The sequence below is a fragment of the Amblyomma maculatum genome, chromosome 1, assembly GCF_055883805.1.
Source record: "Amblyomma maculatum isolate TAMU_Amacu chromosome 1, ASM5588380v1, whole genome shotgun sequence".
Taxonomy (NCBI): domain Eukaryota; kingdom Metazoa; phylum Arthropoda; class Arachnida; order Ixodida; family Ixodidae; genus Amblyomma; species Amblyomma maculatum.
In genome coordinates this window covers 115,813,685-115,838,182 of record NC_139344.1, presented here as the reverse complement: position 1 = coordinate 115,838,182, position 24,498 = coordinate 115,813,685, and the positions used below count along the sequence as shown (strand labels likewise).

The 24,498-nt window shown below is 47.8% G+C and overlaps 1 protein-coding gene, 26 non-coding genes and 1 pseudogene across 27 annotated transcripts; all 28 read left to right on the top strand.

Moving 5' to 3' along the window:
• Nucleotides 1-2,576: 2,576 nt before the first annotated feature.
• On the top strand, nt 2,577-2,648 carry TRNAE-UUC (transfer RNA glutamic acid (anticodon UUC)). The gene has a single exon. It is a non-coding gene; the product is annotated as a tRNA-Glu (tRNA).
• Nucleotides 2,649-2,653: 5 nt separating this feature from the next.
• Nucleotides 2,654-2,725, top strand: TRNAQ-CUG (transfer RNA glutamine (anticodon CUG)). Its single transcript has one exon. It is a non-coding gene; the product is annotated as a tRNA-Gln (tRNA).
• Nucleotides 2,726-2,807: 82 nt separating this feature from the next.
• Nucleotides 2,808-2,879, top strand: TRNAE-UUC (transfer RNA glutamic acid (anticodon UUC)). The gene has a single exon. It is a non-coding gene; the product is annotated as a tRNA-Glu (tRNA).
• A 5-nt stretch (nt 2,880-2,884) lies between these two features.
• On the top strand, nt 2,885-2,956 carry TRNAQ-CUG (transfer RNA glutamine (anticodon CUG)). The gene has a single exon. It is a non-coding gene; the product is annotated as a tRNA-Gln (tRNA).
• An 80-nt stretch (nt 2,957-3,036) lies between these two features.
• Nucleotides 3,037-3,108, top strand: TRNAE-UUC (transfer RNA glutamic acid (anticodon UUC)). Its single transcript has one exon. It is a non-coding gene; the product is annotated as a tRNA-Glu (tRNA).
• A 5-nt stretch (nt 3,109-3,113) lies between these two features.
• Nucleotides 3,114-3,185, top strand: TRNAQ-CUG (transfer RNA glutamine (anticodon CUG)). Its single transcript has one exon. It is a non-coding gene; the product is annotated as a tRNA-Gln (tRNA).
• Nucleotides 3,186-3,264: 79 nt separating this feature from the next.
• Nucleotides 3,265-3,336, top strand: TRNAE-UUC (transfer RNA glutamic acid (anticodon UUC)). The gene has a single exon. It is a non-coding gene; the product is annotated as a tRNA-Glu (tRNA).
• Nucleotides 3,337-3,490: 154 nt separating this feature from the next.
• TRNAE-UUC (transfer RNA glutamic acid (anticodon UUC)) lies at nt 3,491-3,562 on the top strand. The gene has a single exon. It is a non-coding gene; the product is annotated as a tRNA-Glu (tRNA).
• Nucleotides 3,563-3,567: 5 nt separating this feature from the next.
• TRNAQ-CUG (transfer RNA glutamine (anticodon CUG)) lies at nt 3,568-3,639 on the top strand. Its single transcript has one exon. It is a non-coding gene; the product is annotated as a tRNA-Gln (tRNA).
• Nucleotides 3,640-3,721: 82 nt separating this feature from the next.
• On the top strand, nt 3,722-3,793 carry TRNAE-UUC (transfer RNA glutamic acid (anticodon UUC)). The gene has a single exon. It is a non-coding gene; the product is annotated as a tRNA-Glu (tRNA).
• A 5-nt stretch (nt 3,794-3,798) lies between these two features.
• TRNAQ-CUG (transfer RNA glutamine (anticodon CUG)) lies at nt 3,799-3,870 on the top strand. The gene has a single exon. It is a non-coding gene; the product is annotated as a tRNA-Gln (tRNA).
• An 82-nt stretch (nt 3,871-3,952) lies between these two features.
• TRNAE-UUC (transfer RNA glutamic acid (anticodon UUC)) lies at nt 3,953-4,024 on the top strand. Its single transcript has one exon. It is a non-coding gene; the product is annotated as a tRNA-Glu (tRNA).
• Nucleotides 4,025-4,029: 5 nt separating this feature from the next.
• Nucleotides 4,030-4,101, top strand: TRNAQ-CUG (transfer RNA glutamine (anticodon CUG)). Its single transcript has one exon. It is a non-coding gene; the product is annotated as a tRNA-Gln (tRNA).
• A 5,152-nt stretch (nt 4,102-9,253) lies between these two features.
• Nucleotides 9,254-9,325, top strand: TRNAQ-CUG (transfer RNA glutamine (anticodon CUG)). The gene has a single exon. It is a non-coding gene; the product is annotated as a tRNA-Gln (tRNA).
• Nucleotides 9,326-9,404: 79 nt separating this feature from the next.
• On the top strand, nt 9,405-9,476 carry TRNAE-UUC (transfer RNA glutamic acid (anticodon UUC)). The gene has a single exon. It is a non-coding gene; the product is annotated as a tRNA-Glu (tRNA).
• A 5-nt stretch (nt 9,477-9,481) lies between these two features.
• TRNAQ-CUG (transfer RNA glutamine (anticodon CUG)) lies at nt 9,482-9,553 on the top strand. Its single transcript has one exon. It is a non-coding gene; the product is annotated as a tRNA-Gln (tRNA).
• Nucleotides 9,554-9,633: 80 nt separating this feature from the next.
• Nucleotides 9,634-9,705, top strand: TRNAE-UUC (transfer RNA glutamic acid (anticodon UUC)). The gene has a single exon. It is a non-coding gene; the product is annotated as a tRNA-Glu (tRNA).
• Nucleotides 9,706-14,778: 5,073 nt separating this feature from the next.
• On the top strand, nt 14,779-14,850 carry TRNAQ-CUG (transfer RNA glutamine (anticodon CUG)). Its single transcript has one exon. It is a non-coding gene; the product is annotated as a tRNA-Gln (tRNA).
• An 81-nt stretch (nt 14,851-14,931) lies between these two features.
• Nucleotides 14,932-15,003, top strand: TRNAE-UUC (transfer RNA glutamic acid (anticodon UUC)). Its single transcript has one exon. It is a non-coding gene; the product is annotated as a tRNA-Glu (tRNA).
• A 155-nt stretch (nt 15,004-15,158) lies between these two features.
• On the top strand, nt 15,159-15,230 carry TRNAE-UUC (transfer RNA glutamic acid (anticodon UUC)). Its single transcript has one exon. It is a non-coding gene; the product is annotated as a tRNA-Glu (tRNA).
• Nucleotides 15,231-15,235: 5 nt separating this feature from the next.
• On the top strand, nt 15,236-15,307 carry TRNAQ-CUG (transfer RNA glutamine (anticodon CUG)). Its single transcript has one exon. It is a non-coding gene; the product is annotated as a tRNA-Gln (tRNA).
• A 1,994-nt stretch (nt 15,308-17,301) lies between these two features.
• Nucleotides 17,302-20,493, top strand: LOC146203630 (uncharacterized; annotated as a pseudogene).
• On the top strand, nt 20,426-20,497 carry TRNAQ-CUG (transfer RNA glutamine (anticodon CUG)). Its single transcript has one exon. It is a non-coding gene; the product is annotated as a tRNA-Gln (tRNA).
• Nucleotides 20,498-20,575: 78 nt separating this feature from the next.
• Nucleotides 20,576-20,647, top strand: TRNAE-UUC (transfer RNA glutamic acid (anticodon UUC)). The gene has a single exon. It is a non-coding gene; the product is annotated as a tRNA-Glu (tRNA).
• A 5-nt stretch (nt 20,648-20,652) lies between these two features.
• Nucleotides 20,653-20,724, top strand: TRNAQ-CUG (transfer RNA glutamine (anticodon CUG)). The gene has a single exon. It is a non-coding gene; the product is annotated as a tRNA-Gln (tRNA).
• An 88-nt stretch (nt 20,725-20,812) lies between these two features.
• On the top strand, nt 20,813-20,884 carry TRNAE-UUC (transfer RNA glutamic acid (anticodon UUC)). The gene has a single exon. It is a non-coding gene; the product is annotated as a tRNA-Glu (tRNA).
• A 5-nt stretch (nt 20,885-20,889) lies between these two features.
• TRNAQ-CUG (transfer RNA glutamine (anticodon CUG)) lies at nt 20,890-20,961 on the top strand. The gene has a single exon. It is a non-coding gene; the product is annotated as a tRNA-Gln (tRNA).
• A 100-nt stretch (nt 20,962-21,061) lies between these two features.
• Nucleotides 21,062-22,456, top strand: LOC146203624 (uncharacterized). The gene has a single exon (XM_084585723.1). The coding sequence runs from the start codon at nt 21,114-21,116 to the stop codon at nt 22,293-22,295; it is 1,182 nt and encodes a 393-aa protein (XP_084441849.1). The 5' UTR covers nt 21,062-21,113; the 3' UTR covers nt 22,296-22,456.
• Nucleotides 22,457-24,498: the final 2,042 nt, after the last annotated feature.

Below are 24,498 nucleotides of genomic sequence, written 5' to 3'. Positions count from 1 at the left end.
TTTTACGACATGTCAGTAAAGAGAACGAGCAAGATCTGCACCGTCAACTCAACTTGTTGCTGAACCTAGATAGCGGGACGCCTGGATTGTGGTCGAAGCAGATTAAAGAAGTTAAGAATAAACTTGAGCTTATCGATGAAGAAAGATATAGGGGAGCTATTGTGCGAGCACGAGCAGAGCGATTATGGGTTGGCGAGACACCGAAAAAGCGCTCACTCGGTGACGAGAAAAGATACGTGGAAAAAAACAAAATTAAAAAGATTCTTCACCATAACGAAGTTGCAACAGAATGCGAGGTTATCAAAGAAGCGTTTGCAGAGTACTATAGTGAGCTACTTGGGCGGGCTAAGCAAAGGAAAGAACAATTCGAAAGTCAGTTTTTGCAGACCATGCCCAGGCTTGAGGATGAAGTTAAAGCCAGGCTTGAGCAACCAATCAGTGTACTTGAAATTGAGCAGGCTATAGAAGAAATAAGCGCTGGAAAATCACCCGGTCCTGACGGATTAGGGGCTGCTTTTTACAAGAAATTCAAATCAGAAGCCAGCAGGGCATTGTACTGCGTAATAAAGGAAGCATACCATGTTAAACAAATGCCGCCATCTTTCAAAGCTTCACATATTGTCTTAATTCCTAAATCAGATGACGCAGTCAAACTTCTATCGGTGGAGTCCTATCGGCCTATAAGCCTCACAAATGTGGATTATAAATTGTTTATGAAAGTGTTGGCAAGGAGGGTGCAAGGTGTCATTAAACAGTTGCTAGGTCCACACCAAACGTGCGGCATTAAGGGCCGCACTATCTGTACGAATGTACACACAGCAAGATGCGTTTTAGAGTGTTGTGATGCAGACGGAAGACATGTAGCAATGATGCAGCTTGACTTGTCAAAAGCATTTGACAACGTTTCACATGACGTCCTTTTCACCATTTTAGAGCATGTAAATATCGGAAGTGTTATCGTAGATGGAGTCAAAATGGCGTACGCTGGGTGCTCTACCCGTATTATTGTAAATAAAAGTCTTACTGACGCAATAGCCGTGCGATCGTCAGTGAGGCAAGGATGTCCATTGTCCCCTCTTCTATTTGCCTTGTATCTAGAGCCCTTTTGTTTAAGCCTGATTAATAATGAAAGAATCCGTGGATTCAAGCTACAAGCATCTGAAGTGAAAGTACTTGCGTACGCGGATGATATAGCCATTTTCTGTGTGAACCGACAAAGCGTAAGTGAGGCAGTCGAGGTTGCTGGCGGTTTTTGCACCGCAACTGGCTGTGAGATTAACTGGGAAAAATCGGCTGGCTTTTGGCATGGAAACTGGTACGAAAGACCGGAAACGTTTGCAAACATGCGATGGATATCGTTGCCTACGAAGTATCTGGGTATGCCACTTGATAGCTATCAAGATAGCGAACAGTACTGGCGTCAAGAGACAGAAAGGGTCAGGGAAAAGGCGCAAGGCTGGCAAGGCCGTAATTTGTCCATGTTTGCCCGCGCGACCGTCTGCAATCTTTTTTTGATATCCAAGGTGTGGTTCGTACTCCAATTTTTGTTCATGAAACGCACAAATCTGCAAAAAATTCACAGTGTTCGCGGTTTTCATTTGGGGGGCAAGTTGGGAACGTACTAGTAGGACGAATTTGTTTCATTCTGTTTGTAATGGTGGATTAGGCCTGTCTCACCTGTTTTTAAGACAAATTGTGTCGCGATTTATTTTTCTGCGGGACCAGAAAGACTACTTTTTGCGCACAGTAATGCAAGTGCACTTAAGCAATGCCTTACCTGGATTTATTGTTTCATCATGCAATGACGGTGGACGCGCAGTAACTGGGTTTTGGCGAGAAGTTGTACTTGCAGTACAAATCTTAAAGGCTCGATTTTCCCTTGAGTACTTAAGTTCAGTGCAAAGGAAAAAACTGTACAGAGACCTACTGGATACAATGTTGCCAACACCCAGGTACCGAACAATATACTGTGGAGGCCCAGGAAATGATGTTTTAAAGAGAGTTAAAAAGATGAATATTAAGCCCAGCATTAAAACCTTCTTCTTTAAACTTCATACAGGCACGCTCCCAGTTAAGACTTGGTTAGAGGAAAAGGGAATATTCGTTCCATGGACAACTAACTGTATATTATGCAAGAAACCAGAAACAATAGATCATGTATTTATTGATTGCTGGGATCCAGTCTTCTACTGGGACATCTTGCAAAGGACTCTAAAGAAAGACCTACCAATAACACCGTACGGAATCCGTTTTCTACCAATTGAAAACGATGGAGACATTCCTTATGATCTAATCATGGTTCTGGGGCTCCACAGCATATGGCGAACAAGGATGGCTGTTAGGCACGCCGATGTAAACGTCCGTCCAGTCAGGGAGAATTTCATTGAAAGCATTTTGTACTTACGAGATGTTTACCGTACATTGCCAGAACCTCCAGACTGGATTGGCGTCCTAGATGAACTTGTTCATTTTAAGAAGTTTTAAGCATTCACGCTGACCACGGCATGGTCACCGTGTTTTATCTGTATATATTGGCAGTGTATTTGTCAAAGCAGGCAATAAAAAAAAAAAAAAAATCCGGCGTGGTCTAGTGGCTAGGATACCTGGCTTTCACCCAGGACGCCCGGGTTCGATTCCCGGCGTCGGAATGTGCGGTCTCATGGTGTAACGGTTAGCACTCTGGACTCTGAATCCAGCGATCCGAGTTCAAATCTCGGTGAGACCTGCTCTTCTGTTCTTTTTTTTTTTTGTTCTTTCCATCTGATTTTAGAGCCCCCTGTGCATGCGTTTAAGCTTCCCCGCTGTGTTCCGGCGTGGTCTAGTGGCTAGGATACCTGGCTTTCACCCAGGAGGCCCGGGTTCGATTCCCCGCGTCGGAATGTGCGGTCTCATGGTGTAACGGTTAGCACTCTGGACTCTGAATCCAGCGATCCGAGTTCAAATCTCGGTGAGACCTGCTCTTCTGTTTTTTTTTTTTTGTTCTTTCCATCTGATTTTAGAGCCCCCTGTGCATGCGTTTAAGCTTCCCCGCTGTGTTCCGGCGTGGTCTAGTGGCTAGGATACCTGGCTTTCACCCAGGAGGCCCGGGTTCGATTCCCGGCGTCGGAATGTGCGGTCTCATGGTGTAACGGTTAGCACTCTGGACTCTGAATCCAGCGATCCGAGTTCAAATCTCGGTGAGACCTGCTCTTCTGTTCTTTTTTTTTGTTCTTTCCATCTGATTTTAGAGCCCCCTGTGCATGCGTTTAAGCTTCCCCGCTGTGTTCCGGCGTGGTCTAGTGGCTAGGATACCTGGCTTTCACCCAGGAGGCCCGGGTTCGATTCCCGGCGTCGGAATGTGCGGTCTCTTGGTGTAACGGTTAGCACTCTGGACTCTGAATCCAGCGATCCAAGTTCAAATCTCGGTGAGACCTGCTCTTCTGTTTTTTTTTTGTTCTTTCCATCTGATTTTAGAGCCCCCTGTGCATGCGTTTAAGCTTCCCCGCTGTGTTCCGGCGTGGTCTAGTGGCTAGGATACCTGGCTTTCACCCAGGAGGCCCGGGTTCGATTCCCGGCGTCGGAGTGTGCGGTCTCATGGTGTAACTGTTAGCACTCTGGACTCTGAATCCAGCGATCCGAGTTCAAATCTCGGTGAGACCTGCTCTTCTGTTCTTTTTTTTTTTTGTTCTTTCCATCTGATTTTAGAGCCCCCTGTGCATGCGTTTAAGCTTCCCCGCTGTGTTCCGGCGTGGTCTAGTGGCTAGGATACCTGGCTTTCACCCAGGAGGCCCGGGTTCGATTCCCGGCGTCGGAATGTGCGGTCTCATGGTGTAACGGTTAGCACTCTGGACTCTGAATCCAGCGATCCGAGTTCAAATCTCGGTGAGACCTGCTCCTCTGTTCTTTTTTTTTTTTGTTCTTTCCATCTGATTTTAGAGCCCCCTGTGCATGCGTTTAAGCTTCCCCGCTGTGTTCCGGCGTGGTCTAGTGGCTAGGATACCTGGCTTTCACCCAGGAGGCCCGGGTTCGATTCCCGGCGTCGGAATGTGCGGTCTCATGGTGTAACGGTTAGCACTCTGGACTCTGAATCCAGCGATCCGAGTTCAAATCTCGGTGAGACCTGCTCTTCTGTTCTTTTTTTTTTTGTTCTTTCCATCTGATTTTAGAGCCCCCTGTGCATGCGTTTAAGCTTCCCCGCTGTGTTCCGGCGTGGTCTAGTGGCTAGGATGGATTCTGCTTCCGGCCACGCCAGTGAACGGACGCAGGATGCAGGGCTCCTCAGGAGCGGCTTCAGCGGCCATGTCAGGCCGCGGTAACAGGACTGCTGAACAGGACAACACTTACCAGGTCGTTTTGCCTGCACTTCCAACAGGTCGGTTTGTTTTGAATACCGTTTTTTTGCACGCCGATATCAGGGCCCGCCCGTACCGGGTGGAAGATTTCCGGGATGCTTTAGCACAACACTCGCTAATCCCCGATGTTATCGCTATGGGGGCGTATCGGATGAGCCACGTCTGGGCCGTCACTCTCAAGGATACTGAAGCCGTCAACAAGATTGTCAGTGTAGGTGAGCTGTCTGTGAAAAACGGTCGCTGTTTGGTGATTGACCCGGCGAACCAGGACGTGCGACTCAAGCTTCACTGGCTACTACACAACGTGCCAGATGAAGATGTTCGTGCTGCATTTGCGCCTTACGGAAAGGTGTCGGAAGTTTCCCGGGAGCGTTGGCGTGTTAAAGGTATGCTAGAAAAGGGCTCTACAACTAGACTCGTAACGCTGAAGCTGAAAGCTGGCATGAAGCTCGACGACCTGCCGCATCAGTTGAATGTTAGCGGTGAGCTCGCGCTCGTCATTGTGCCAGGCAGACCCCCGTTGTGCCTACGCTGCCGGGGTACGGGTCACATCCGCAAAGAGTGCCGGGTTCCTCGCTGCGGAACCTGTCGACGGTTCGGGCATGAAGACAGCCAGTGTGCACGAACCTACGCTAGCATTGCCGGACCTGGGACCAGCGAAGACTCGTCCGAGTTAATTATGGATGAGGCGGATGCGGAGGAGGCTGCTGACATTAGAGGCCAGTCAACGAAACAGGACGCGCCTTCCATGACGGTTTTAACAAAGAATTAGGTGACGGTCTCAAATGAAAAGAATGAACCTCGGCATGTCTTGAACGAACCATCCCAGGACCATGAAAGCGCATCAAAGGAAGTGTCAGAAGACGTAGCCAAATTTTCCGACGCTGAGGACCATCTCAGTACTGAGCCTTCCTTTACTGATGCCATGGAGGTTGGGCCGGAGACAGCAGCCTTAATTGCCGCGAAACGTCCGCATGAGGAAAGCGTGGAGGAGACTCAGCTGCCAGGCGGTGTTTGTGGTGAGCCGCCGCCGAAAACTTCTGGCATCCGAAGAGCCACGTTAAGACCGAAGCCGAACTTCTCGGCCGACACGCGGCAGGCGGGGAAACCGCCTCCGTAGTTTTTGTGGTGCCCTGAACGATTTGTGGGTCGGCTGCCTACCGACCAGCGTCAGGAACCTTCTGCAACCAAGTGGTGCGTGGGTGAGCAAAAATGAAACAATGTGCTTGGACTTCGTTTGAATGCATCCCGACATTCTGCTGGGAGGACATTACATGCATACATACGCCGCTGTTCGTCAGAAGCAGAAGCCATGCAACCATGAAGGTAGGCACCATGCGGGTACGGGCGTCTCTCTCTAATACATGACTTTCAAGCTTAATTCGCCGTTACATGTAGCTACTTTGAATGTCAGAGGACTGGGAGCGAGAAGGCGACAATGCCAACTCAGTCGCCTCCTTTTGGATAATGATATAGATATAGCAGCTGTGCAAGAGTCAAAGATTGAGAGCCAAGAAAGCACTGACCGTATGGTGGCTTCTTTTCAAACAAACTTTTATGTGTGTGTATGCCATTCTGTTGGTGTATCGGGTGGATGCCTTTTATTTATACGCAACACGCTGGGAGTAAGCGTAGAGTCCGTTTTTGCCTGTCCAAGCGGTCGGCTTTTGGTTACCGATTTTACCTACTCTAATTTATGCTGGCGTGTTGTGTGTGTGTATGCTCCCAATTCAGGATGTGAGCGTGAATTGTTTTTTGAGTCTATTGAGGTGTGGCTGAAGACTGACAAAATCTTGCTTGTACTTGGTGACTACAACTGTGTGTGCGCAGCTGTGGACCGAGCGGCGAAGTGTAAACCTCGAAGAGACAGAAGCTCCGAGCTGTTGAATGCACTTGTGCATGAGTATGGCCTTGAGGATGTTGGTAGTGTGTTCTCCACTGGAAACCAGCCAGAGTTCACGCACTTTCAGCGTGACAGCCATGCTAGATTGGACAGGGTGTATGCCTCGGTAGATCTTGTTTCCCTATGTACTGCATATGAGGTCAAACCTGTGTCTTTCAGCGATCATTGTCTCGTGAGTGCAGTGTTTGGTCGCAAAGGAAAGAAATCGCGCTTTAACTGGTACCTATGGAAAATGAATGCCAAACTTCTTGCCGATGAAGAGTTCCTTACGGAAGTTAAGACCGAGTTTGAAAATCGTCTTGCTATGCGACCAGTAAGTTTTGCAGAGGAATGGGACAGCTTCAAAGAGTGGGTCAAATTGAAATCCATAGAAAAGAGCAGTAAGGTGCGGCATAAAGAGAAAGAAAAAGAAAAAGAACTGAATGAACAACTCCAGTTTTTTTTGAGCATGGAAAGTTCAGTGCCAGGGCATTTCGCCAGTAAAATACGAGAGATAAAAAGTGAGTTGGAAACAATCGACAGCGAAAGATACACAGCGGCTGTCATACGTGCAAGGGCTGAAAAACTTTGGGCTGGAGAAGTTCCGACAAAACGAGCGCTAGCAGACGAGAAAAGATACGCCTGCCAGAAAGAAATAAGGAGTATAAGGTATGCCGGCCATATCACAGAAGATGCTAAAGATATTCAGCGTGCGGTAGCAGAGCACTTCGAAGAACTGCTTAGCGCTAAGCCTCAGACTGTAGGCGGCTTTCAAACAGATTTTCTGAGACTGATGCCTGCACTGGATGACGAAAGTAAAGCGCGCCTAGAAACACCGATAACGTTGCAGGAGATAGTATCTGCAATAGATGACCTGACAACTGGGAAGGCCCCTGGGCCGGATGGCCTAAGCGCTGCCTTCTTTAAAACGTTTCAGCAGTATGCGGCTCAGTTTTTGCTCTGTGTAATCACTGAAGCTTATGAACGTAATACTGTCCCATTGTCTTTCTCTACATCGCACATTGTTCTAATACCCAAGACAGATGATCCGGAGAAACGTCTGTTGGTGGGGTCATATCGACCGATTAGCCTCACCAATGTTGACTACAAGGTGTACATGAAGGTTTTAGCAAAACGACTGCAAAGCGTAATAAAGAAATTGGTTGGGTCTCATCAAACGTGCGGCATCAAGGGTCGATCCATTGCCACGAATATACATGTCGCAAGAACCGTACTAGAATGTGTTGATGCACTCGGTGGTCAGATAGCCATGATGCAGTTAGATTTGGCGAAAGCCTTTGACCGTGTTTCTCACGAAATTCTGTTTTCCATTTTGGAACATTCTAACCTTGGTGACGTCATAGTGGAGGGTGTTAAAATGGCGTATGCGAACTGCACGACCCGTATTATAGTGAATGGTGAACTGACTGACAGCATCGCAGTACGTTCATCGGTAAGGCAGGGCTGCCCACTCTCACCCCTGCTGTTTGCACTGTATTTAGAGCCACTTTGCTTGGCTATCATTGATAGCGATCGCATTTTAGGGTTCAAGCTGCAATCAGCAAACGTGAAAATGCTAGCATATGCCGATGACATAGCAGTGTTTTGTGCAACTAGAAAGAGCATTTGTGAAGCCACGAGTGTCGTCCAAACATTTTGTGATCAAACGGGATGTAAGATCAATTGGGAGAAAAGCTCTGGGTTTTGGCACGGTGATTGGGACGTGACACCTGATTTCTTCTGTAAGCTGCGATGGTCTGCTCTCCCAACACGATATCTAGGCGTGCCTTTAGAATGTTATCAAGATCCCAACGTGCACTGGATGGAAGAAACATCCAGAGCGAAAGAAAAAGCGGATGCCTGGCAAGGAAGGCAACTCTCAATATTTTCGCGCGCTTCTATTTGCAATGTTTTTCTTATTTCGAGGCTGTGGTACCTCATGAATGTGTTGTGTGTATCACGAACCTCAATTCAGAAAATGCACCGCGTTTTTGCTGTTTTTATTTGGGCATCCACATGGGAAAAAACCGCCCGGACGAATTTGTTTATTTCTGTTAAAAGGGGCGGGCTTGGCCTTGCACATCTGTTCTTGCGTCAGGTGGTTTCGCGATTTATATTCCTCCGTGATCAAAAAGATACCTTTTTAAGAACCGTGATGCAAGTGCGATTACAGAGGCTGCTCCCTGAATGGATTGTGTCATGTGAAAACATGCCTGGTACTGTGACTGGCTACCTGCGCGAGGTTGTTTTTTCGTGCAAGTTGCTTGAAGTGCGGTTTTCTTTTGATTACCTTTACAACATTCCTAGAAAAAAACTGTATGAAGATCTCATTGACGTGATGCTGCCGGTGCCTTTTTATCGGGCATTACACTGTGGAGGCCCAGGGCAGGACGTTTTGAAAAGAGTTAAGAAGATGCCCGTGAGGCCATCAGCTAAAACATTCCTTTTCAAACTTCACTCTAATACGCTCCCTGTTAAAACCTGGCTGAATGAAAAAGGTATCTTCGTCCCATGGACAACAAATTGCCTGTTGTGCAAAAAACCGGAAACAATTGAACACGTTTTCTTACAGTGTTGGGATGCTGTCTTTCTATGGGACGTCCTCCAAAGGACAATTAAAAAGGAGCTTCCATTAACTCCTTACGGTATAAGATTTCTACCAGTGCAGAACGATGATGCACCTTATGATTTAATTATGCTTCTTGGCCTCCATAGTTTGTGGAAAACACGAATGCAGGTGCGTCATGCAGATATAGATACACGATCTTCGCGTGAAAACTTTATTGAAAGTGCTGTTTATATACGTGAAACTTTCATGAGGCAGCAGGATCCGCCACAATGGCATTGTCTCTTTGATGAGTTAGTGAACTTGAAAAGATTTTAGCCACTTACGCGTTAGCTCAAGTGTAGTTGACGTTTTTTATCATGTGTATTTTTGTTTTGTGTTTCACGGCAATAAAGAAAAAAAAAAAATCTAGTGGCTAGGATACCTGGCTTTCACCCAGGAGGCCCGGGTTCGATTCCCGGCGTCGGAATGTGCGGTCTCATGGTGTAACGGTTAGCACTCTGGACTCTGAATCCAGCGATCCGAGTTCAAATTTCGGTGAGACCTGCTCTTCTGTTCTTTTTTTTTGTTCTTTCCATCTGATTTTAGAGCCCCCTGTGCATGCGTTTAAGCTTCCCCGCTGTGTTCCGGCGTGGTCTAGTGGCTAGGATACCTGGCTTTCACCCAGGAGGCCCGGGTTCGATTCCCGGCGTCGGAATGTGCGGTCTCATGGTGTAACGGTTAGCACTCTGGACTCTGAATCCAGCGATCCGAGTTCAAATCTCGGTGAGACCTGCTCTTCTGTTCTTTTTTTTTTGTTCTTTCCATCTGATTTTAGAGCCCCCTGTGCATGCGTTTAAGCTTCCCCGCTGTGTTCCGGCGTGGTCTAGTGGCTAGGATACCTGGCTTTCACCCAGGAGGCCCGGGTTCGATTCCCGGCGTCGGAATGTGCGGTCTCATGGTGTAACGGTTAGCACTCTGACTCTGATTCTGCTTCCGGCCACGCCAGTGAACGGACGCAGGATGCAGGGCTCCTCAGGAGCGGCTTCAGCGGCCATGTCAGGCCGCGGTAACAGGACTGCTGAAAAGGACACCACTTACCAGGTCGTTTTGCCTGCACTTCCAACAGGTCGGTTTGTTTTGAATACCGTTTTTTTGCACGCCGATATCAGGGCCCGCCCGTACCGGGTGGAAGATTTCCGGGATGCGTTAGCACAACACTCGCTAATCCCCGATGTTATCGCTATGGGGGCGTATCGGATGAGCCACGTCTGGGCCGTCACTCTCAAGGATACTGAAGCCGTCAACAAGATTGTCAGTGTAGGTGAGCTGTCTGTGAAAAACGGTCGCTGCTTGGTGATTGACCCGGCGAACCAGGACGTGCGACTCAAGCTTCACTGGCTACTTCACAACGTGCCAGATGAAGATGTTCGTGCTGCATTTGCGCCGTACGGAAAGGTGTCAGACGTTTCCCGGGAGCGCTGGCGTGTTAAAGGTATGCTGGAAAAGGGCTCTACAACTAGACTCGTCACGCTGAAGCTGAAAGCTGGCATGAAGCTCGACGACCTGCCGCATCAGCTCAATGTTAGCGGTGAGCTCGCGCTCGTCATTGTGCCAGGCAGACCCCCGTTGTGCCTACGCTGCGGGAGTACGGGTCACATCCGCAAAGAGTGCCGGGTTCCTCGCTGCGGAACCTGCCGACGGTTCGGGCATGAAGACAACCAGTGTGCACGAACCTACGCTAGCATTGCCGGACCTGGGACCAGCGAAGACTCGTCCGAGTTAATTATGGACGAGGCGGATGCGGAGGAGGCTGCTGACATTAGAGGTCAGTCAACGAAACAGGACGCGCCTTCCATGACGGTTTTAACAAAGGATAAGGTGACGGTCTCAAATGAAAAGAATGAACCTCGGTATGTCTTGAACGTTCCATCCCAGGACCATGAAAGCGAGTCAAAGGAAGGGTCAGAAGACTTAACCAAATTTTCTGACGCTGAGGATCATCTCAGTACTGAGCCTTCCTGTACTGATGCCATGGAGGTTGGGCCGGAGACAGCAGCCTTAATTGCCGCGAAACGTCCGCATGAGGAAAGCGTCGAGGAGACTCAGCTGCCAGGCGGTGTTTGTGGTGAGCCGCCGCCGAAAACTTCTGGCATCCGAAGAGCCACGTTAAGACCGAAGCCGAACTTCTCGGCTGACACGCGGCAGGCGGGGAAACCGCCTCCGTAGTTTTTGTGGAGACCTGAACGATTTGTGGGTCGGCTGCCTACCGACCAGCGTCACGAACCTTCTACAACCAAGTGGTGCGTGTGTTAGCAAAAATGAAACAATGGGCTTGGACTTCGTTTGAATGCATCCCGACATTCTGCTGGCAGGACATTACATGCATGCATACGCCGCTGTTTGTCAGAAGCGGAGGCCACGCAACCATGAAGGTAGGCACCATGCCGGTACTGGCGTCTCTCTCTAGTACATGACTCTCAAGCTTAATTCGCCGTTACACGTAGCTACTTTGAATGTTAGAGGACTGGGAGCGAGAAGGCGACAATGCCAGCTCAGTCGCCTCCTTGTGGATAATGATATAGATATAGCAGCTGTGCAAGAGTCAAAGATTGAGAGCCAAGAAAGCACTGACCGTATGGTGGCTTCTTTTCAAACAAACTTTTATGTGTGTGTATGCCATTCTGTTGGTGTATCGGGTGGATGCCTTTTATTTATACGTAACACGCTGGGAGTAAGCGTAGAGTCCGTTTTTGCCTGTCCAAGTGGTCGGCTTTTGGTTACCGATTTTACCTACTCTAATTTATGCTGGCGTGTTGTGTGTGTGTATGCTCCCAATTCAGGGCGTGGGCGTGAATTGTTTTTTCAGTCTATTGAGTTGTGGTTGAAGGTCGACAAAATCTTGCTTGTACTTGGTGACTACAACTGTGTGTGCGCAGCTGTGGACCGAGCGGCCAAGTGTAAACCTCGAAGCGACAGAAGCTCCGTGCTGTTGAATGCACTTGTGCATGAGTATAGCCTTGAGGATGTTGGTAGTGTGTTCTCCACTGGAAACCAGCCAGAGTTCACGCACTTTCAGCGAGATAGCCATGCCAGATTGGACAGGGTGTATGCCTCGGTAGATCTTGTTTCCCTATGTACTGCATATGAGGTCAAACCTGTGTCTTTCAGCGATCATTGTCTCGTGAGTGCAGTGTTTGGTCGCAAAGGAATGAAATCGCGCTTTAACTGGTACCTATGGAAACTGAATGCCAAACTTCTTGCCGATGAAGAGTTCCTTACTGAAGTTAAGACAGAGTTTGAAAATCGTCTTGCTATGCGACCAGTAAGTTTTGCAGCGGAATGGGACAGCTTCAAAGAGTGGGTCAAATTGAAAGCAATAGAAAAGAGTAGTAAGCTGCGATACAAAGAGAAAGAAAAAGAAAAAGAACTGAATGAACAACTTGCTCTTTTTTTGAGCATGGAAAGTACTGTGCCAGGGCATTTCGCCAGTAAAATACGAGAGCTTAAAAGTGAGCTGGAAACAATCGACAGCGAAAGATACACAGCGGCTGTCATACGTGCAAGGGCTGAAAAACTTTGGGCTGGAAAAGTGCCGACAAAACGAGCCCTAGCAGACGAGAAAAGATACGCCTGTCAGAAAGAAATTAGGAGTATAAGGTATGGCGGCCATATCACAGAAGGTGCTAAAGATATTCAGCATGCGGTAGCAGAGCACTTCGAAGAACTGCTTAGCGCTAAGCTTGAGACTGTAGGCGGCTTTCAAACAGACTTTCTAAGACTGATGCCTGCACTGGATGACGAAAGTAAAGCGCGCCTAGAAACACCGATAACGTTACAGGAGATAGAATCTGCAATAGATGACCTGTCACCTGGGAAAGCCCCTGGGCCCGATGGTCTAAGCGCTGTCTTCTTTAAAACGTTTCAGCACTATGCGGCTCAGTTTATGTTCGATGTAATCACTGAAGCTTACGAACGTAATGCTGTTCCATTGTCTTTCTCTACATCGCACATTGTTCTAATACCCAAGACAGAGGATCCGGAGAAACGACTGTTGGTGGGGTCATATCGACCGATAAGCCTCACCAATGTTGACTACAAGGTGTACATGAAGGTTTTAGCAAAAAGACTGCAAAGCGTAATAAATGAATTGGTTGGGTCTCATCAAACGTGTGGCATCAAGGGTCGATCGATTGCCACGAATATACATGTCGCAAGAACCGTACTAGAATGTGTTGATGCACTCGGGTGTCAGATAGCCATGATGCAATTAGACTTGGCGAAAGCCTTTGATCGTGTTTCTCACGAAATTCTTTTTTCCATTTTAGAGCATTCTAACCTTGGTGAAGTCATAGTGGAGGGTGTTAAAATGGCTTATGGAACTGCACGACCCGTATTATAGTGAATGGTGAACTGACTGACAGCATTGCAGTACGGTCATCAGTAAGGCAGGGCTGCCCGCTCTCACCCCTGCTTTTTGCACTGTATTTAGAGCCACTTTGCTTGGCTATCATTGATAGCGATCGCATTTTAGGATTCAAGCTGCAATCAGCACACGTGAAAATGCTAGCATACGCTGATGACATTGCAGTCTTTTGTGCAACCAGAAAGAGCATCTGTGAAGTCACGGGTGTCGTTCAAACATTTTGTGATCAAACCGGATGTAAGATCAATTGGGAGAAAAGCTCTGGGTTTTGGCACGGTGATTGGGACGTGACACCTGATTTCTTCTGTAAGCTGCGATGGTCTGCTCTCCCAACGCGATATCTAGGCGTGCCTTTAGATTGTTATCGAGATCCCAACGTGCACTGGATGGAAGAAACATCCAGAGCGAAAGAAAAAGCGGATGCGTGGCAAGGAAGGCAACTCTCAATGTTTTCGCGCGCTTCTATTTGCAATGTTTTTCTTATTTCGAGGCTGTGGTACCTCATGAATGTGTTGTGTGTCTCACGAACCTCAATTCAGAAAATGCACCGCGTTTTTGCTGTTTTTATTTGTTCATCCACGTGGGAAAAAACCGCCCGGACGAATTTGTTTATTTCTGTTAAAAGGGGCGGGCTTGGCCTTGTCCATTTGTTTTTGCGTCAAGTGGTTTCGCGATTTATATTCCTGCGTGATCAAAAAGATATCTTTCTAAGAACTGTGATGCAAGTGCGATTGCAGAGGTTGCTCCCTGAATGGATAGTGTCATGTGAAAGCATGCCTGGTACTGTGACTGGCTACCTGCGCGAGGTTGTTTTTTTCGTGCAAGTTGCTGGAAGTGCGGTTTTCTTTTGATTACCTTTTCAATGTTCCCCAAAAAAAACTGTATAAAGATCTCATTGACGTGATGCTGCCGGTGCCTTTTTACCGGGCATTACACTGTGGAGGCCCAGGGCAGGACGTTTTGAAAAGAGTCAAGAAGATGCCCTTGAGGCCATCTGCTAAAACGTTCCTTTTCAAACTTCACTCTAATACGCTCCCTGTTAAAACCTGGCTGAATGAAAAAGGTATCTTCGTCCCATGGACAACGAATTGCCTGTTGTGCCAAAAACCGGAGACAATTGAACACGTCTTCTTACAGTGTTGGGATGCTGTTTTTCTATGGGACGTCCTCCAAAGGACAATTAAAAAGGAACTTCCCCTAACTCCGTACGGTATCAGATTCCTACCAGTGCAGAACGATGATGCACCTTATGATTTAATTATGCTTCTTGGCCTCCATAGTTTGTGGAAAACACGAATGCAGGTGCGTCACGCAGATATAAATACACGATCTGCGCGTGAAAACTTCATTGAAAGTGCGGTGTATATACGCGAATCTTTCAGGATGCAGCAGGATCCACCACAATGGCAATGTCTATTTGATGAGTTGGTGAACCTGAAAAAATTTTAGCCGCGTACGCGTTAGCTCAAGTGTAGTTGACGTGTTTTATCATGTGTATTTTGTTTTTGTGTTTCACGGCAATAAAGAAAAAAAAAAGTGGCTAGGATACCTTCACCCAGGAGGCCCGGGTTCGATTCCCGGCGTCGGAATGTGCGGTCTCATGGTGTAACGGTTAGCACTCTGGACTCTGAATCCAGCGATCCGAGTTCAAATCTCGGTGAGACCTGCTCTTCTGTTTTTTTTTTTTTTGTTCTTTCCATCTGATTTTAGAGCCCCCTGTGCATGCGTTTAAGCTTCCCCGCTGTGTTCCGGCGTGGTCTAGTGGCTAGGATACCTGGCTTTCACCCAGGAGGCCCGGGTTCGATTCCCGGCGTCGGAATGTGCGGTGTCATGGTGTAACGGTTAGCACTCTGGGCTCTGAATGCAGCTATCAGAGTTCAAATCTCGGTGAGACCTGCTCTTCTGTTTTTTTTTTTGTTCTTTCCATCTGATTTTAGAGCCCCCTGTGCATGCGTTTAAGCTTCCCCGCTGTGTTCCGGCGTGGTCTAGTGGCTAGGATACCTGGCTTTCACCCAGGAGGCCCGGGTTCGATTCCCGGCGTCGGAATGTGCGGTCTCATGGTGTAACGGTTATCACTCTGGACTCTGAATCCAGCGATCCGAGTTCAAATCTCGGTGAGACCTGCTCTTCTGTTTTTTTTTTTTGTTCTTTCCATCTGATTTTAGAGCCCCCTGTGCATGCGTTTAAGCTTCCCCGCTGTGTTCCGGCGTGGTCTAGGAGGCTACTTCCGGGCGCCGAAGCGAACGGACGTTTAATCATGTGCTCCGTCTGAGCGGTATCAGCGGCCCAGTCTGGCCGCGGAAACAGGTTTTTGTCTGCCGTCGATGAAGATTACCAGGTCGTACTGCCAACTTTGCCGACAGGAAGAATTGTGTTGAACACAATTTTTATGCAAGCAGACCCAGCGGTTAAACCGTATCGCGTCGAGGACTTCAGAGATACTTTGGTTCATCCTGGTGCGCTCCCTGAAGTGCTTGCTTTGGGGGCGTATCAGATGAACCATGTCTGGGCCGTTACGCTCAAGAGTGCCGAGGCAACGAGGAAACTACTGGCGGCTACTGATGTCAAGGTGAAGAACCGGCCGTGTCTACTGATTGACCCGAATAACCAGGTTGTGCGCCTGAAAATCCACTGGGTTTTGCATGGCGTTAGTGACGACGATGTCCGTGCTGGCTTGCTGCCGTACGAAACAGTGACTGACGTGTCCAAAGAGCGTTGGAGAGCCTTTGGTGTCGCAGACAAAGGGTCCACTACGAGAGCAGTGGCCCTCAAGTTGAAAAATGGAATTTCAAGAGAGGACATTCCGCACCAGCTCAAGATAGCAGGTGAGCCCGCACTTCTTCTTGTTCCGGGAAGGGCGCCGCTCTGCTTGAGGTGCAAGGCCACAGGTCATATTAGGCGGGATTGTAAAGTGCCGAAATGCAGCCTTTGTCGTCGCTTCGGCCACACGGATGAGCAGTGTGTCAAAACATACGCCAGTGCAACAGGGCCTGCAAGAACCGACGACTTCTCAGAACACCTCATGGACGAGGTGGACGTCGCGGAAGTCACCGGTGCGGAAGATAGTGCGAGGGCAAAGGACTCAAAGGAGGGAACAAACCAGCCCCCTCAACTCGAGGGAAATTCTGAGCGACAAGAAGCCCTGCAACATGAAAAGAGCGCTGCAGGTGAGGCCACCGAAGCAAGTGTTGCTGCTATCGGTGCCAGTGGTAAGTTGACGTCAACGTATTCAAAGGAACAGGCACCGATGGACACGCGCGAAAGTTCAATTAATAGTGCGACCACGAAACGCACGCGCGACGTAACCGACGCAGCGGGCGCCCCCGACAAGAGGAACCGCCCCACAAAGCGGCCCCTCTACGTCGGCCCTCTTTCAAGCCAAAGCCCACTATTCCGCCTGACCGGAACCCACCAGGGATGCAGCCTTCGCCATGAAGGAGCCCCGAGTTCGTGGCTGCTCGGGCCGCTTCTGGTGCTCAAGGATTCCTGATGCGGCCCGGAGCGGCGACAAATGCAGCGTCGCTCTGTTTCAACGCCACCAGCATGAACCAGTGATGCCACCTTGCCTTAGAGCATTGTTTTTCGGTCATGCCAGCCTGTACTGCACAGTTTGTCCGCTCCTGACCCCAATGTACCAGGTAAGATCGTGCGGCTCGTTTGATTCATTTTCAGCATGGCGGTTGAACCAGAAGTAGCTCTACGTGTAGCCTCGCTTAATGTGCGAGGGTTGTCAGCCAGGCGAAGACAGTACCAAGTCAGCCGTCTATTGTTAGATAACGATATAGACATAATGGCGGTACAAGAAACGAAAGTGGAGAGCGATGAGCAAACGAGCCGCATGGTCGAGCCCTTCTCTGCTCGCTATAATATTTGCGTGTGCCATGCGGTTGGTACCTCGGGTGGCTGTGCGCTGTTTTGCGCTTTTGCGCAATTCTTTGGGAATTTTAGTAGAAGCAGTGACTGTGAGTGACAATGGCCGTTTCGTTGTCTGCGATTTCTCTTTGACGGGTGTACAGTGGCGTGTCATGTGCGTGTATGCTCCTAACAGAGAGGATGATCGGCGTAGTTTCTTTGAGCGAATCGGTGTCTACTTGAAATGTTCAAAGAACATCATTCTACTCGGCGATTTCAACTGTGTCTGCTATGCCCAGGACAGGTCAGACAAGAGGTCGGTGCGAGACAGAAGTGCTCTCCTACTAAGCACGTTAATGCAAGAATGCGAAATGGAAGACGTTGGTCATGTTTTGGCTTGCAGCTCTTCACACTTTACGCACTTCCAGCGTGCAAGTCACGCCAGGCTGGATCGTGCCTATGTCCCTTTGGCTCTGCTACCAAGGTGTTCGGATTATAAAGTTAAACATGTTTCTTTCAGCGACCATAGCTTAGTGGCTTTTACTATCGGCACAAAGAAAAAAAACTCGAAATTTTGCTGGGACCTATGGAAGTTTAACGTTAAGCTCCTTGATGATGAAGTTTTTGTAAATGAGGTTAAAATGGAGATACAGCGATTACTTGAAAGTGAGCCTTCGAAATCTATCGCGGCGTGGGAAATATTCAAGCAAGAAATTAAAATAGGCGCTATAGAAAGGAGCACCGTCCTGAGACAAGAAGAAAGGAAGAAAGAAAAAGAACTGCAGTGCGAGTTAAGTTTCGTTTTAAGCTTGGAAAATCTGCAGCCCGGAAAATATACCGCACAGATCAGAAAACTGAAAGCGCAGTTAGAATGTGCAGATAAAGAAAAATACATGGGAGCAATAGTACGAGCCCGGGCGGAAAGGTTGCTCATGGGTGAGGCGCCGACGAAACGCTCGATAAGTGATGAAAAGCGATACGCGAAACGAAATAAGACAGATAAGATACGGAGATACGGTTACTAGTGACGGCGGGGGAATAAAAATGGCCTTTTTTGAGCACTATCGCAACCTGATAGGGCGCCAACGGCCAGTGGACAAGGTTTCGAACAAAAATTTCTTGCATTAATTCCAGCATTGGACGCAATTGTTACAGCAGGTCTGGAAGCGCCAATAACTGTAAATGAGATTGAAAAAAGCTATTGAGGAACTAAGCCATGGGAAAACACCTGGTCCAGACGGTGTTGGTGCAGCATTGTACAAGTTGTTTAAGAGCGAAATCGCAACCGCCTTGCACCGAGTGATTTTGCAGGCGTATGAAGAAAACTGAATCCTTCCGTCCTTTCGTCAAACACACGTTGTACTGGTTCCAAAAAGTGACGATCCTTTAAAGCTCTTATCTGTAACATCATATCGTCCAATCAGTCTGACTAACGTTGACTATAAAATTTTTATGAAGGTTCTTGCGAGTAGGTTACAGAAGGTCATTAAGGAAATAGTAGGGCATCATCAGACGTGTGGTATTAAAGGCCGAACAATAAGTGTAAACATTCATGTAGCTAGAAGCATTCTGGAGTGTTGTGACGCTTGGAGTGACCACGTTGCAATGCTCCAGATAGACCTTGAGAAAGCCTTCGACCTTGTTGAGCATGGCATACTTTTTCAAAAACTAGAACATATTAAAGTTGGATCTATTTTATTAGATGGAATAAAAATGGCTTACAACGAATGTTATACTAAGGTTGTTGTAAACTAGCAACTAACGAAAAATATTCCAGTGATGTCATCAGTTAGACAAGGCTGCCCACTATCGCCCTTGCTATTTGCGATTTACCTCGAACCCTTTTGCCAAAAGATCATTCACTGTGAACGTATACACTGATTCAGACTGATGGCTAGCGAAGTTAAAATTTTGGCGTACGCCGATGACATTGCTGTCTTTTGTCAAGACAAGGAAAGTATTAGTCAAACAGTGCACTTAGCAAAGAAGTTTTGTCAGATGTCGGGTAGTTCAATAAACTGGGACAAATGTATGGGCTTTTGGCATGGCAGTTGGGATTCCACTCCTGAATCCCTCGAAAACATAAAATTCTCGACACTACCAGTGAAATATCTAGGGGTCCCACTTGAACATTACAAAGACGCAAATGATTATTGGGTGCAAGAGACTGAACGTTCTCGGGAGAAAACACTAGGGTGGGGCGGAAGGGAGCTCTCCATGTTCGCCCGTTCAACTGTGTGTAATTTGTTTATTGTTGCTAAAGTTTGGTATGTTCTTCAAGTGTTGTGCATGTCGCGAGTCAGTATTCAAAAGCTACACAGAGTTTTTGCTGTTTTTTTGTGGGGTTCAGTGTGGGAAAGAACAAGTCGTACCGATCTCTTCCGTCCGGTTAGAGAAGGGGGACTCGGTCTTACTCACTTGTTTCTGAGACAGATTGTGTCTCGCTTTATGTTTCTGCGTACACAGAGCCATCCATTATTGCGCACTGTGATACAGGTGCGTCTCTGGCACGAGTTACCAGGATTTGTTGTGTCTAAATCTGAATTAAGGCGAACAAGTATTCGTGGGTTTTTGCGTGAAGTCGTACTGAGTTTCCGAATATTAAATGTTAGATTTTCCAAAGAATACCTGTCTTCAATAACAAAGAAACAATTGTACAAAGATTTACTAGATGTAATGCTCCCGGTCCCAATGTATCGCACCATATACGGTGTAGGCCCAGGAATGAACGTCCTGAAAAGGGTAAAGAAAATGCCCGTGCGCTCGTCAACAAAGACATTTTTTTTCTACTACACAGCGGAACACTGCCGGTTAAACCGTGGCTGGAGGATAAGGGAATATTTGTCCCTTGGTCAGTGAACTGTATAATCTGTCGAAAGCCTGAAACCGTTGAGCATATTTTTCTTGAATGTTGGGACGCGATATTCCTTTGGGATATTCTGCAGCGCACGCTCAAAAAGCAGCTTCCAATTTCCCCTCGGGGAATCCGCTTCCTCCCGGCAGCTGATGTAGGGGGGTTACCCCTCGACATGATTATTCTACTGGGCCTGCACAGTCTATGGAAGACCCGTATGGCTGTGAGAAATGCTGATGAACATGTCCGTCCTGCGCGAGAGTACTTTATGGAAAATGTGGTCTACATCAAACAAGTGTTGAAAAGCCGAGGTGATCCACCTGAATGGCTACCGGAAATGGACAAGCTAGTCAACTTGAAGCCCTTTTAAGCGACGTACTGTCCAAGAAGGCTGGACGTCTTTTATTAACCATTGCACTGTGGTAGTGTTGCGTATGTATTTATGTTGTCCAGGCAATAAAGAAAAAAAAAAGTGGCTAGGATACCTGGCTTTCACCCAGGAGGCCCGGGTTCGATTCCCGGCGTCTGAATGTGCGGTCTCATGGTGTAACGGTTAGCACTCTGGACTCTGAATCCAGCGATCCGAGTCCAAATCTCGGTGAGACCTGCTCTTCTGTTTTTTTTTTTGTTCTTTCCATCTGATTTTAGAGCCCCCTGTGCATGCGTTTAAGCTTCCCCGCTGTGTTCCGGCGTGGTCTAGTGGCTGGGATACCTGGCTTTCACCCAGGAGGCCCGGGTTCGATTCCCGGCGTCGGAATGTGCGGTCTCATGGTGTAACGGTTAGCACTCTGGACTCTGAATCCAGCGATCCGAGTTCAAATCTCGGTGAGACCTGCTCTTCTGTTTTTTTTTTTTTTTTTTTTTGTTCTTTCCATCTGATTTTAGAGCCCCCTGTGCATGCGTTTAAGCTTCCCCGCTGTGTTCCGGCGTGGTCTAGTGGCTGGGATACCTGGCTTTCACCCAGGAGGCCCAGGTTCGATTCCCGGCGTCGGAATGTGCGGTCTCATGGTGTAACGGTTAGCACTCTGGACTCTGAATCCAGCGATCCGAGTTCAAATCTCGGTGAGACCTGCTCTTCTGTTTATTTATTTTTTTTTTTGTTCTTTCCATCTGATTTTAGAGCCCCCTGTGCATGCGTTTAAGCTTCCCCGCTGTGTTCCGGCGTGGTCTAGTGGCTAGGGTGGAGTGACTTCCGGACGCGCTAGCGAACGGACGTGTTCAGCATGAGCTCCGTAGGAGCGGCTTCAGCGGCCCACCAGGGCCGCGGTAACAGGATGTTTGACTCTGATGAATCGGAATACCAAGTGCTCCTGCCTCAGCTACCAACAGGGCGAGTTGTTTTGAATACCATTTTTTTGCATGCCGATGTGCGGGCAAGGCCATACCGAGTTGAAAACTTCCGTGATGCATTGGCGAGCCTGGGCTTGCTGTCTGAAGTTATCGCCCTGGGGGCGTACCAGATGAGTCATGTATGGGCAGTGACCTTCAGAAATGAAGACGGTGTGAAAAGGCTCTTGTCTAGGAAGGAGGTGACGGTGAAAGAACGCCGCTGCCTTGTGGTAGATCCTGCCAATCAAGCACTGCACATAAAATTACATTGGATGCTTCACAACGTGCCGGACGATGACATACGAGCGGCGTTTTTGCCGTATGGCAAAGTGACTGAAGTGTCCCGGGAACGGTGGCGTGTTCAAGGCGTGCACGACAAAGCATCCTCGACGCGCCTGGTGACTATTATTTTGAAGACAGGTGTGACGGAGGATGACCTGCCACATCAGCTCCGTATTGCAGGTGAACTTGCACTGGTTGTGGTGCCGGGCAGGGCCCCGTTATGCCTGCGCTGTCGCAATACGGGACACATCCGACGCGAGTGTCGTGTTCCGCGCTGCGCTCTTTGTCATCGTTATGGACACGAAGAGGAACAGTGCGTGAAGACGCACGCTTCTGTAACACATAAAGTGGCAAAGGATGATGTCACCGACCTGCTCATGGACGAAGCAGACGTCGAGGAAACCTCTAAAGGAGCAGGACCGAATAATGAAGATGCGAAGCCTCAAGAGCAAACATCTGGAGTGCAGCACGAAGCTAAGAACATTAATTATCCAGCTGCCCCGACTTTTAAACTGGAGCCGCCTTCAACGCACTCTGAGAGCGATGAAGGATCTTCAGCTTCCACAGGCAATGAAATGGAGGCAAGCGATGATGGCGCAATGGATTTAAACGAGCCAGGCACGACTGGTACTGTCACGAAAAGGACGCATGAAGAGGCGGACATCCAGGATGGACAGCAAGGCCAACCGGCTAATGATGAACCCCCGGCAAAAACAACGGGGGGACGTCGGGCGACATTACGCCCAAAACCGAACATCCCGCCGGACCGAAGACCGGCGGCGACGCCCACTTAGTGTACAGAATCGGTGCCGTCGAAGGCGCCTAACCGCTCCTGAGTCAAAATGGAAGGATTCAAGGGAACTTCGAGATGCACCTTCAAGGTACAGTTGAGGACTTTGCCGGATGTTCTTTGTTCGTACCATTTCTTGAGTTTTTACTACACGCACGATGTGGTTGTGGCAGTCATGTGTGTAATGACATCACACGAATCTATAAGCATGCTTTATTTATTTATTTATTTATTGTTTCCTCAAGGGTCCACAGGGGACATTACATGAGGGGTGGGCAAACAAAAAGTTAATACGAACACAGATGGTCTTCAATGGCGGTTTTGAATAGAACACGATTGATGATGGCCGCCACTTCGGATGGAAGGTCATTCCAGTCATTGGCTGTTCGAAGAAAAAAATGACATTTTATATGTTTCGGTGCGGGCCCGTTCAGGGTAGACGGCGTTAGTGTGACTATGACGAGAAAAGCGATGAGCGCGTGTTATCGGGGCAGTGTCATGATCGGAAGTGTGATAAAATTTATGATACAGCGAAAGACGGGCGATTTTACGCCGACAGGCCAGTGTTGGGAGATTAAGCTGAGATTTTAGTGCTGTAACGATAGTATAGCGAGAGTAGTCTGAGCAAATGAATCTGGCGGCGCGGTTTTGGACTGCTTCGAGCGTGGTGATTAGGTTAGTATAGTGGGGATCATATGCAGCACATGCGTAATCAAGTTTAGGACGTATGAAAGTTATATAAGCAAGAAGCTTAATGGGAGGGGGAGCTAGTGATAGGTTACGGCGCAAATACCCTAGAACTTGATTGGCTGAATTGGTGATGTGGTGAATATGATGCGACCAGGTTAAATCTTTACTTAAATGGATACCAAGATACTTGTATGAGTCAACGGATGAAATAGGATTGTTGATAATTGTATAAGTATTTTCACGGTGGTTGCGCCGGCGATGGAAAGAAATAAGTGACGTTTTACTGCTATTTAGGGACATGAGCCAAGTACTACACCATTCTTCGACGCGTGCGAGATCTTCTTGAAGAATGGTGGCGTCGGAGGAATTATGTATTGGGCGGTAGATGACGCAATCATCCGCAAAGAGTCGGACATTAGATCTGATGTTAGAGGGTAAATCATTTATGTAGATAAGGAACAGAAGAGGGCCTAAAACGGTCCCCTGAGGGACGCCAGACAAGACAGGGGAGAGGGATGACGAGTGTGAGTTAGCATGAACGAATTGATAACGATCAGTAAGGAAGGCTCGAATCCAATCCAGAACTAGGGGATGAAGGTTTAGGCGTGACAGTTTAAGAATTAGGCGCGCGTGCGGGACTTTATCAAATGCTTTTTCGAAATCCAGAAATATTGAATCCGTGGGAATGTTACGATCTAGGCATGCGTGTATATCATGAAGAAAAAGAACAAGTTGCGTGTCACAGGAATGGTCTTTACGAAAGCCGTGTTGGTTAGAATGAAAAAAATTACGAGATGATAAAAACTTGGCAGTATGAGAATATATGATATGTTCCATAATTTTACAACAAACACAGGTTAATGAGATTGGCCTATAGTTAAGTGGTGAAGATCTGTTACCTTTCTTGTGGACTGGAATGACCTTCCCAATGCGCCAGTCCCGTGGTAATGAGCACGAAGAATATGACTGCTGAAAAATCAGAGACAATATGATACTGCAGAGGTCTTTGGTGTTTTTGAGGATTTTGGCATTGATGCCGTCAATACCAGCGGATGAAGAATTTTTTAGTTTATCGATGACCATGGCGATGCCGCGCGGTTCAAATGCAATGTTATCCATAGGTGTGTGAAGAAAACTGGGTGCATCAGGGAGGTTATTAAGAGGTTCGTTTGTGAATATAGAACAAAATGCATTATTTAGAATATTAGGAACCTCTGATTCAGAAGAGGAAACATCAGAATTATCAGTCAGAGAAATTATGCTAGAGGTGGAGGGGCAAATAGTTTTCCAGAAACGCTTCGGGTTTTCATGCAGCATGTTAGGCAAGGTGGATGAGTAGAAGTTATTCTTAGTTTTGATGACCTCGGTATCGTAATTAGCCGCGGCAGTGTAATATTTCTCCCAGGCGGTAGCCGTGCCTGTAGTTTTAGCTGCACGAAATAATCGCTTCTTTTTGTTATTTAATCTTTTAAGTGTTTTGTTATACCATGGGGATCCAGGACGTTCTGTTACGGTTA